This window comes from Chaetodon auriga, chromosome 1 (genome assembly GCF_051107435.1).
Source record: "Chaetodon auriga isolate fChaAug3 chromosome 1, fChaAug3.hap1, whole genome shotgun sequence".
NCBI classification, from domain to species: domain Eukaryota; kingdom Metazoa; phylum Chordata; class Actinopteri; order Chaetodontiformes; family Chaetodontidae; genus Chaetodon; species Chaetodon auriga.
Window position 1 is genome coordinate 1,357,181 of NC_135074.1, and position 12,571 is coordinate 1,369,751.

At 39.6% G+C, this 12,571-nt stretch overlaps 1 protein-coding gene across 1 annotated transcript in view; it reads right to left on the reverse strand.

Moving 5' to 3' along the window:
- The window catches only part of plekho2 (pleckstrin homology domain containing, family O member 2), a 40,175-nt gene that overhangs the window by 25,497 nt on the left and 2,107 nt on the right, over window positions 1-12,571 (reverse strand). The window contains exons 2-3 of the mRNA XM_076747910.1: window positions 1,776-1,925; window positions 1,346-1,468 (exon numbers count right to left, since the gene is read on the reverse strand). Of these exons, the coding sequence (XP_076604025.1) occupies window positions 1,346-1,468; window positions 1,776-1,925 (273 nt within the window). The remainder of the gene's footprint in view (window positions 1-1,345; window positions 1,469-1,775; window positions 1,926-12,571) is intronic.

The following is a 12,571-nucleotide window of genomic DNA, read 5'->3' on the forward strand; positions in this document are numbered from 1 at the left end:
AATTCACTGCCACAACTCTAGACTACTAACCATCCCGGCACACAGCCATCTCCAATATTTCCATCCTCTTGTCTGACTCTCTCGTCTTCCACCTCAAACACAGTATGACCAACCAGTCCGGTCTGCCTCAACCCATCCACTTCTTCAGATTTAATTCATTTCTAAGTCCATCTGCAATTATGTAAGCTTAAGACTAGCCAATTGAGCTTCACTCCAAGATCCTTTGTTCATCTCAGAAACGGGCCACGGAGCCACACGTTTCTGGTTTCACCATTACTTCCGCCGAATCCTATTCAGATCCGGAATTCAAACCAAACCGTGCTCAGGTCATTCATTTCCCATCTGTGCCACCTCTACCACTTCCCAGCAGGGACCACACCATAAAAATTCTTGCCCGATCGAAGCAAGATGCTGAACTCCAATCATGCTTCTGATCGCTGTCGGTGTGTGAGTATGTGTGCGTGAATGGGTAAATGTGGCGTGTTGTAAAGCATTTTGAGTGGACTAGACAAGACTAGAAAAGCTCTATGGGAATGCACTCCATTTACAGTGACTTTGACCTTTGACCATCAAATTCTTATCAGTTCATTCCAGTGGGTGTTTGTGCCAGATATAATGAAATTCTCTCCAGATATCACGGTCAATAGAATGTGACGGACATACTTCTATACAGACAGATGGCTAATACAAAACATAATTCCTCTGGCCAGGGCTGTTACTGGCATGGAGGCATAGAAGGTATAATGATGAATGCAAATGGGATGTTTGTTTTCTGACAAAACTGAGCATTTCGCTTGCTGGGGGTCCTCAGCCCTTGGGGAACTACAGCTGAGAGCAGCTGATAGCATGGCTAAACTTAGCCAATCAAGTAATTTCTCTTCATGTTTTACTTAAGAATTGACCATTTTGATACTAACTTATTTTGTTTTACGACAAGACGATCAATTTTTTCTTCATGCTTCAGGTAAACTACTGTAGGAATAATCAGTTTGTAATCATCATTTCGTCACACCTCTAACAATCCAATCACCTGCTTGGTTTTTATCTTCTATACACCGTCAGTGACTCTCTTGCTTGTCCTGCTTGCTCTCACCCTCCATTTTTTGAAAAATATTCTTTTAAACCTGACAAGAGCCCTGATTTATTGTAAAACCCGTATCTGATTATGTTGTCTAATATTTGTTCTGCTAAATTTGTTGGAACTATTGTATGTGAGCAATCACATAACAATTACATTAAGATACTGCCTCATGTAATCTCTTAATCTCTTACAGGCCTTGCATATCATGTTGCATCCCATATGCACACAATTTTTTATTTTCACCCACAGCATCTCTCAGCTCACCTTATTTCCAGATTTGGGTGATCGAATCAGTATCAGTCTGTGCTTCTTCTTGAAGGGGCTTTTTAATTCATGGCATTTATCATAGTTTTCCAGGTCAAGACTCTCTAAGCAGTTCTGCAGGTCCTATGACACAAAGAAAAGGCATCAGAAAATTTGTCATTCCAATTACAGAATGAAGCTGACATTATTTAGCTTCTTGTTGACCACGAAATCCCACAAGGAGAGCGAAACCAGCAACCTCCTGTCGACTAATGAATTGTCCTTGTGGCTGCATAGTTGTTTTTTCTGAACTATTCTGAACAGAGCTTTGTCTGGTTTTATGAAAACAGAATAGAAAATGACATTACAACAACAGCATTACACTGGTGCAAATTAGTGAAAGTGCTACATAAGTAGGGTGACATAATTTGGAACAGAAATGGCAGTGTACCTCATTTTCATACACCACGGCCTCTGTCTTCTCCACATGGATGTAGCGGTCCTTATAGCTTGCCAACAGTCTACCAGGGGCCTTCTTCACCCAGCCAGCCTTACCCAGGAATTTTGGCTCTTTACACTGGGCTGGATCCTCTTTTGCACCCTACAATGATACAAAGAAACAAAATCACACCCAATACAGACAACTGAAAAAGGAATGAGGTACTGATTTGATACTTAACTATACCAGTGAATTACTGTAAAAAATCTGTACCCTTTTAACATATATAATCCAAATTCATCAACAGCTAAAAGGCATTTCCTGCTTAGACACCTATGTGCATCACACATTAACTGCTATTGCGTCATTTTACACCTGTGGCATGCAGACAATGCAGGCATGCAGACAGAAGTTATCAAAGTACAGCAGTCTGGATGTACCACTTGACACCCTTCAACCCCCAGAAATTTAACATCAGTGTACCCTGACATATTAATGTGTCAACGCACGAAGACACCATCAGTGTGAGGGCAGGCTCAACCTGTTAAAGAGCCACCAGGCACCACCTCAGCACACTATAAGATACATTGTAAAATTGCATGCTAAAGCTGCCCATTTTATCTATCCAGCCATTGGTCTTACTTAAAACAATGGGTGCTTTAATGTGTGTTGCACTTCACCGCAGTTACTGCCTGCAGTGACTGATTTAACATTTTGTTTCTTACGTGACACATACAAATGTTAGAAGTGAGTGAAAATTTGTGCGTAAGACACACTATTATGTCACTCTAAATTCTTACTTGTTGGGAAGACATTAGCTTATAATATACCATGACTTCTTCCTGTTTTGACATGAGTTTAAGGGATTTCCATAACAGAATCAGTTAAATATTTTCATGTTTAACATCAAATAATATCTGCTCTGGTGATCTAGGGAAGTGTGACCATTCATTTCTTAAAAGTTAAGCAGAAACTGCTCTTCAATCCCAAAATGCTGCTTTCAACTACTCCCAGTTTCACAGTGACAGTCCTAGGAAGTGTTTGAGTGACCGAGTCAAAGTTTAAGAGGAAATGCGCCTGTGTGATCACTCTAATCTCAGATCAAGATTGTGCAGCAACTGGGAAAATCCCAAGTTCTGCTTACAGTGCAGTGTTATTTTTAAAAAAAAAGTTTTGGGGTTAAGATCAGCCACTCTCACTTCATATCAGACTTTTTCACTTCTTCCCTCTTTTCTGAAAAGAGGCAGCGCCTCTGACACATCTCTTCTCACCTCAGACAATAACACCTTTTAACAGTATGTATCTACTTTGTGTTTTGCTCTTCACATTAGCTGCCTATACATATGTTTTTTCCAATTACCAACCGTCCACAGATGTGGGGTAGCATGTCACTGCCAAAATGGGCAGTATCATTACACTGGACAACATTCTGGGTTTGGATATTGAGATTGTGGATGAGTACAAATACTTGGGTGTTCACCTTAACCACAAACTGGACTGTATAAAATACACAGATGTCCAATACAGGAGAGGTCAAAGTCATCTACACCTATTAAGAAGACTGAGGTCCTTCGGAGTATGCAGGACACTATTAAACACTTTTTATGACTCTATGGTGGCATCAGCAATTTTCTATGCAGTGGTCTGCTGGGGCTGTGGAGGCTCTGAGAGGGACAGAAAAAGACTAAACAAACTCTCGCAAGATCGCTCTGTTCTGGACTGCCCTCTGGACACCATCAATTACATGCGACATACTTGCTTTGGGAATGAAGAAAGGAAGAACTGTCAGGATCCGCTAACCTGTCTGTCCCTAGTGTTCTCTGTTCCCCTTTCCCTAGTGTTATGTGTCTGTCTGTCTGTTCCCCTGTCTGTCTGAATATAGGACTTACATTTAGGTTAGGTTAAGTTAAGTTAAATATTAAGCTAAATAGACATTTGCAAAATATTGATGGCCAGCTAACGTTACATTACATATCAGTAGCTTAAGTTAATTGGGCCCGGTGCCAACTCACGCAACATTTACACTTAGGGAAAACGCATATGTTTTCATGCTGTTTGGCCTCTCGTTTACATGCAAACAGAATTTTTTCACGGGAAACGATCATTTTTAAAAACCCCAGCCAAAGTGGAGATTTCTGAAAACGCCGGTTATGTGTTGGCGTGTAAACAGGGTTAAACAGCGTTTAAGGTTCCGAAATGTCACAACATGTGATTGAAAATACTAACGTCATGTGGGCGACCTATGTTTACGCTCGCGCCCATAAGTTTGACATAGTTATGAAGGTGCTCGATGGCGTATTTATCCGGGTTTATGTAAAAGACAACATTTTTGAAAACGATGTTGTTATTTTTGAAAATGGAGGGGCTAAAATGCCCAAAATACCAAAATCTCCTGCTACCTGTAAACATAGCAGGGTATTTAGTGTCGCTAACATGAGTAAACTAATTGATAGCATTAAGCTAATATCTACACTAGGGATGCACATGGTTAACTGTTTAACCGTTAACCGATAACAGTAACTCTAACCGATTAATACTAAAGGTCAATTTTGTTTTTAAGCTACGTAATTCAATCAACTCATGGGGGCATGTCGACAGGTGCAACACATGCCATCACGTGCTTTCCATCACAGCCCACTTTACAGCGAAGATGAAGAGAGCAAAAAGGAGTTCTGTGTGGGACAATTTCGACCGGAAAGGGGAGGAGGTCATTTGCAAATTATGCGGTACAGCACTGAAATACTCCAGCAGTACGAGTACAATGCAGTACCACTTAAGAAACAAGCATCCAGCATCAGACGATGGAGGACCATTGCAGCGAACTTTGCCCTCCATGATGGCCGGGAGAAAGTGTGACGCGTGGCGGTCTGAGAAGATAACGGGCTAGCTAGATAACTCGGGCTAGTGTGAAACATGTTAGATTCATGTCTGAATCTCAGGGATCACTGACTGTAAGCAGAAACACAGTGTCAGTGACCTGTCACAGCAGCCAGCTGGAGCGCAGCTCTCCATTGAGCCCGTGTGTCTCCATGCACACTGGCATCATATGCAACATTAATATTACAGATATCAATGACGGCTCTGCAGATGACACCTGAAGTCACTGACTAATTCCAGTCTCCTTCGTGTTGTACAGTAGGGGAGGGTGTGTATCCTTGTATGCAATTACGCACAAAACACACATTACATTGAATATTATTTTTTTATCTCCAGACACGTCGCGGGTCGTCCAGGTTTAGAGTAAAATTGTTCGGAATGAAGCCGCATCATCCAGATAAACATTGAGCTCCATCAGAACTGTTTAAAAATCAGATTTCAGAAGCTCAAACTTTATTTTGGAAATGAAGCAGAACACACAATTAAAGAAATTACCAGCGCGCTCACTCTCGACATAATTTAAAAAGCAATAGCAGACGATTGAAGCCTACAGTACTGTTAATTATATCTAAAGCTTGTAGCTTTTTTTTTTTTTTTTACATTTTAGATGAGTAATCTAACTATTTGCCGTCATTGTAAATCTGCAGTTCAACACCGGACAGCGCCGAGTCAGTGACTCTCTGATTCCAACCTTTCCTGACATGGAAAGCCTTGTCGGAATGGTGGGACGTTTGTGTGTCGGAATAGCGGTATTTCGGGATGGTGATATGTCTAAATGGTGGTATGTCGGAATGGCAGCATGTCGGAATGACGGAATGTCGGAATGGCAGCATGGAAGGGCATTTAAATCTTATCGGTTAACGGTTATTAATAGTTAAAGGGCGTCGGTTAACGGTCATAAAAAAAATCCAAAATGTGCATCCCTAATCTACACGCCATGATGCAACTGCTGACTGCATTTTCAGATGAGCTTGTTCAAATATTTCTTGAAGGAGAGAAAGACAGCTGATGAAGATGACGCTAGTCGGGTATCATTAGCCTTTTACTGACTCATAAATGATGATGGTTAGGTAAAAAATTGTGTCCACACTTGTAATCAGATGTGATGTGAGTGTAAATTATCTAACATTAATGTTTTATGTAATCATAGAAGACAAGTAACATTAGACAGGGAGGAGCAGTGAAGGAGATCAGAGTACAGCAGGGGGAGAGCCAAGTGAAGGAGCAGGAGAGCAAAGTGATGGTGCAGCCTCTGAGCCTTAGAGCTCTTCTATAAAAAACCCAGAAAAATTAATTGTTCTCAGCCTGGGTGTAAACTTTGCCACTGATTCTACAGCCCCATCAAGAAAGTATTATTTATTGTTTTTATTTTTATTTATTTAATTTTATTGCTTTTTTCATTTTATTTATTTGTTTTTACATTCAGCCTTTAAAAAGCAATTTTCAACTGGCCATTCAATAAATAGGTTGTAAAAGTAAAATCTGCAGTCAAGTGTCATTTGTTTACGCCGCCACGGCATTACATCAACATAATGTGTGGCGTCATTACATCAACAACTTGGAATATTGCCACACACAATATATTTTTTTTGTTTCAAATATTTTTATTGTGAAGAGCGGCAGCATGATACATGGCAGCCAGAAAAACATTTTCTCTTCCTTTTTATCACAGACAGTGTGAACAACAGTGAGGAGGACTACTCATCATATGTTTTAAAAAAAGAAATGATCCTCACATTATAAAGTGGAAACAGAGCATAAACAGAAAGAAAATAAATAAATAAATGAATAAGTTAGAGAAAGAAAAAAAAAAACCCTGATCCACCCATCCTCCCACTCAAGCCCTCAACCCTTCCCTGGAGTGTTACCTAATGTTACGCATAGTGTAGTTCATATACAGGATCTGAATTAGTTTAGCCTTTCAAATAGGAGATTAAGGAATGCCAAATCTTATCAAATTCCCTGAGTTTGTCTCTCAGAAAAAATCTAATTCTTTCTACATGCAGAGTTTCTGTTAACTCAGTGAGCTAGTGTTTGACAGTGGGCACTTCTTTCTTCTTCCAAAAAAGAAGAATGAGCTTTTTAGCAGTGAGAAGTCCATGAGATAATAGGCACTGCTGAGCTACCTGTAGTCTCCTTGTGCCTTCTGATACTCCTAAAGTGATTAGTACCGGGTCTCTAAGTCTGAGATGTGAGTCCTTCTTTAAATGTGTTTCCTGCAAAAATATAATCCCTGAATTAAGAGATTTCAAATGTGCCAACACCTTACCCCGTTTAACTAGCTCATTGATACCTTTAGGGCGGCACGGTGGCGCAGCAGGTAGTGCGCGTGCCTCACAGCAAGAAGGTTGCTGGTTTGTCTGTGTATGTGGCCCTGCGATCGGCTGGCGACCGGTTCAGGGTGTACCCCGCCTCTCGCCCATTGCTAGCTGGGATAGGCTCCAGCCCCCCGCAACCCCGAAATGGGATGCGCGGGTAAAGAAGATGAATGAATGAATGAATTGATACCTTTAACATTCCAAGAGGAAAAAATGATTTCACCCATTCTCTCCTTAGATACACCCGTATTCACACAATATATTTTTTAATCATATAAAAGAATGTTACCATATTACCATGAACAATATGTTATGGCACACCTTTACTTTCATTTACACTAGTATGAATAGGTGTTCATGTGAGCAAGCAAAACAAGCTAATGTAGTTGCAATTGCCAAATGTGAAAAGCAACCTACCCTAGTGACAGCACAGGGAGGTTCCCATCTTCAAGGATTAAGAGAAACACTAAACACTGTTTTTCAACATTTCGATTTTGGAAGTTTGAACTATTCCTTCACAGAAGGTAATATTTTGCTCTAATCTGTTGTGAAGAGGCCCATTAAGATATATTATGGCTTAATTGTCTTGGATACAATTGTTAAAATGGATGCTAATGTTGCAACAGTTATACAGTTAGACACCCATTAACTTCTCCCACTTCCTCTCATCCTTATCAGTATTTTGAACATGTTTATATTTTTGCCAATATATGGCCAAACCATGGCTTAAACTTACACTAGTGTGGGCAAAAATGCGCAAAAGCAAATGAAGCAGTGAGCTCTAATTGTGAAAACTTAACTGTTAGCGGCAAATAAATGCTGTATTTCGCCATACAATGACATGCTTTGGCTGATGGCTGCTGACCTCCATGAAATCTAGACTTGTGTCTAAATATAAATAGACTTGTGGAGTTGGCCCTGCAGATACAGATACTCATTTTTTATGACAACTAACAAATGCAGGTGTCTGCAAAATTCACAGCCTTTCTTTCTACTGGAGGAACTGTTACAGGATATCTGTTTTTTTTTCTTTTTTGGGATTGGGTTGGAGGTCATCTAACTGTTTTTCCACTTTCACTGTAACTGCAAGTGTGTCTCAAATTAGTAAAGAGCAGTGCAGCTGCAAAAAAATGAATGCCACACAGGGAGGAAGAGTGCGAAAAAAGCAAAAATAAAAAGTTACTTTGTACAAACACTTCAAAATAGAGTGATTTTTTGCACCCTTGGGCTCAGAGTGACATTGGCATGTCTCTGACGTGGGTGAACATGGAAAACAATGTTGAGGCTAGGTTGAACACTTCAGTACAGATTAGCCCTGACCAAACCCTTGCAAAAGGGCAGCAATGAGACGTTACATTTTTCAGGGCCCAGCTTGCTGCTATAGATCTGCGCTCTGACATCACATAGTAGGTTAAGGGGCTCCAATTTGGACTCACACAGGAAGTCTGCTCTGCGCTTCTGCAAACATAGACCTAACCAAAACATTTACCCAAAACTATTAGTAGTCCAATCTGCGGTGTTGAGGTGACCAATAAAACTCATCTACTGTCATCTACCATTGTGCAGATTAAAATAATATGTAGAGACAAGTGGTAATGCAGTTCTAAATTACACTATGCTAAAGTTAAGGTATCTCAAGCAAGATGGGTCTTAACAGAGGAAGAGAAAACAGAGTGCAGGGTTTAATGGAAGAGGCACACCTTAGCAGACATATGTTTCTGATTAAGTTTTAGGTCAAGGAGCATCTGGCATTCATTGATTTTCACACTGACCCGCCCAGCTTAAACTCACCACAAGCCTCACTAGAGCTCACATTTTATACCCAATGACCCCTTACTATTGAAGCTGGGAGAATACAGTGAGGCTAGACAAATACATGGTTTATATTGGCTGGACCAGTGTATTGCTGGTATTATTTAACTTTCAATAGCTTTAAATGAAACACAAGTTATTGGCCAATCAGTAATATATACCACTTCCAGGCAAAGGCTATACAAAAATGCCATAAAAGTGGAAATGATAAACAATAAAGTTCTGATTCTGAATTTCTGACACAAAACATATAATAGAGAAATTCAAACATACTAAACTCGATGGTGAGGATATACTTCCTGTTTTGTGTTGTTGTGGCAGATGTTACAGCCAAATGTGCTACAATAAATAACAGGTTTCACACATAACTGTGGGGTTGATAAAACTGTCCACACCCTACTATCAGAAACAGATACAGGCTTGTTCATTGCTCAGTGCTGCATTTTGATCACTAAGCAATTCAATCATTGTGGGCTACACAATGTATGCATTTTCAAGCAAGAGAATATGCTATACATTGAAACCTTTCTGCTTACTTATATCTTTAAAGCTGTGACAATAAGGCCTCTGTTCTACAGTGCACATCACACCACAGACTGCAGGTGGACCCAAAAGCTCTAATATGTTTGCTAACAACAGGATAAACATACTGACATAAATGAAAATTGTGTTCTTTATTTTACTGTCATATGACATACTGTATAGAAAAAAATTACCCCTTAAATAGATGACTATAGACAACTCTTCCTTTCACACTATGGTGAAAACTGGAGAACTTTCAACTTCTATCTTTTTAACCTGTTGGGTCTGGTTCCAAATGTACCGGTTAAAACTGACCATAATACAATCCTTGGACACAACTTAACCTACAGAAGAAGAAAAAAAGTCAATGTGTAAAAGGGTTCCCAAAAATAACATCATCTGATGCTGGTGTAGTAGGGTAGCTGTGGTGGTTCTCAGTTTTTTCACACATCGATTACTCATGCAAGGAGGAAATGTATTTTTATGGTGCTGCCATAGCCATGTATGAACATTTATGCATACGAAACATTGCAGGTTAACACCCACATTCTTCTTATCAAATAAAGTCTTACTTTATAGACTATTGTCACTGAACACAAATAGTGTCAGATATAGCACAAACACCTTTATTCTGAACTCACCCTAACCCTAAACAAGATAAGCAAGATAAGCAATTAGTGATTATTTTCATGATTGATACATTTGGTTTTATTTTCCAAACAACAAATACCCATCACAATTTCCAAGACAGTTTCTTGTTTTGCTAAAGCAATAGTTCAAAATCCCAAGATATTCAGTTTACAATGATGCAAAAAGAGAAGAGTGGTGAATCCTCACAGAGATATTATCGATCACCAAAATTGTTTCCAATTAATATTCTGTTGATCATGTTTCAGCTCTATTATCTATAGTTAAACCAAACTGAAGGCCCAGTATGTAAAGAAGCATTGTGAACAGAATGACAACACAACTCTCCAAAAGGAGACTGAAAAAGCAATACGACTTACTTCCTGTTTTTGCCTTGAGTATCAAATTGTTTTGAAACCTAACAGAAAAACAAAATGGACTCTTGAAAAATTATCACAGGTTCTGTGGCATTCAGCTGACTAGTTATACCCAATCATATTCATGAAGGTGTACACTATGCCAGGAAAATATTTTTTTTTTCCATCAGGTAGGTATGGTGGCCTGCTCTAAATATTATGATGCCTATGAGCCTGTTGTTCATAGGTATCATAATTGCTCTGTTCCTTGCTTTGTTCCTGTTGCTGGAGAGGAGGCTTGTATCAGAGCTGGAGCAAATTCAAAATGCTTTGTTGTTGCAGTTGGGATCAAAATATGGCAACATAGTTGTTTAATTCTTCATCTAAAACTGACCCTGAATCTGAAAGTGAATCCATTTATGTAGCTTGTGTTTAAGACTATTTTGGTCATTTCTTAAGGTTTTGTTAATGTCCTTTTTGAGTACTTTGCCAGGTGTTTGTCTGTTTGCCTGTGGACCGACATGGACAGATTTGTCAACACGATAGCATCTCAACTATACATGATGCTGTCACAAAACTTTACAGATGTGTAGAGTTACATAGTAGGGAAGGGTCGGTTGTCAGGGATCACTTTATCCCTGTTTCAATCATTCCCATTCCCACCTTTTCTAGTATAAATACCAAATTTATCTAGACCAGTAGTTCAGCTCATTGGGACCAAAGCCCAGTCCTAATGAGGCATAACATCATTTCTGAAGTCCTGGTTAATTAAATCAGGAGTAAGGTGTGAATTGAGGCATGAATTGGTTCTGGTTATGGTTAGGTTGGTCACATTGAATGGAACTCAGTGCTATGTCCTAGCAAGAATAGCTGCACAAATATGTGTGTGTGTCTGTGTGTGTGTGTGTGTGTGTGTGTGTGTGTGTGTGTGTGTGTGTGTGATCTTGGTGATATGTGGTGGAAATGTGGGAACTGCCACTAAGGTGATATTCAGCACTCTGTCTGTGGACAGATGTTGTTGATGCAAATAGCATCACAAGTGAGAGAAATATGTTAAGTAGCAAAGACATAAGTGTACAAAAGCATCATTTCACTCTCAAAAAGAACATTTCCTCATCTTTACATCTTCTGGGGTCTTTCTATCGCTGCAAGGACACAAATTCAAGAACACAGACACCCATTCACTATTGAAGACTCATAAAGGCACTTTCCCGGAAATTGTCAGTGATGCCCCACTATGACAATGTGCACACACACATCCTATGTGTAGCAGAGGCCTGGATAGCTGGACAATTATGAGAGAGGGTAAATTGTTTTCTGCCTGACACAATGTGACAGTCTGTTTCCTCTTTTCTGAATGGATCATGCAGACACGTCACTCTAGATAAGTGGGATATGTGATAAAAGGATGATTTCTAGCACTGAGACAAATGAGCATCATGGAAGGGCCGCAATGGTTTTGAGGGTGAAAGGTAGAGAAGATAAGGCACAATGTGAAGTAGAGAGGACAGCATGAAATGACAAATTAAAAGTAAAGACACAGATAAGTGCCAAACAACTGTCAATGGGCAGCCAGCCATAGTGGGTCTTCATACTAGCACACTCTGCAACCATAATCTGTAATCAACACCTTGCACTAGTATCAGTTCAGCTTGAGATATGGGAGTACAAAATCCAAACAAAGACATTATTTCATTTTAAAACCATAAAAGTCAAAATCACTTTTGAATTCCCTGGAGAGTGCATGTAAGAAAATATAAATTGATATTGTTTACATTTTTCTCATTTTCAAAACTAGCTTCAGTACGTCATAGTCCTGTGCAACCTGTGGCCATCGATAGAGGCTTTGTCCAACAAGCACAATTTAAGACCTCTGTCCCTTTGCATGCCTACAAACTGCCTGTTTGTCTGTTACCCTCACCCAGACCCATCTGCACTCTGGGAATCCCCAGCCAAAGACATCGCAAAATTACAATACATTATGCTGGTTAAGGTTTAAAGCCACTGATTCAATCTGTCTTATTCAAATATCAAAAATACTGCCATATAATGTAATGTTTTTCATAATGTCATTCAAGCATGTGCAAAGTGCAGTGAGATAGCAAAGTCACTGCAAAAAAGTGAATTTTTCAAACTTTGGATGACTTAAATGTCTCACAGCAGAAGACAGAAGCCCCACTTCAGATTGTTCATCTTTGAAAGTCATCAATCAGACCCCACAACCCATGACACTGACCTCATAGTTCTGTCGTTCTGTTTGAAGAGAAATTCTGATGACTCTCTACAAATCTGGCAA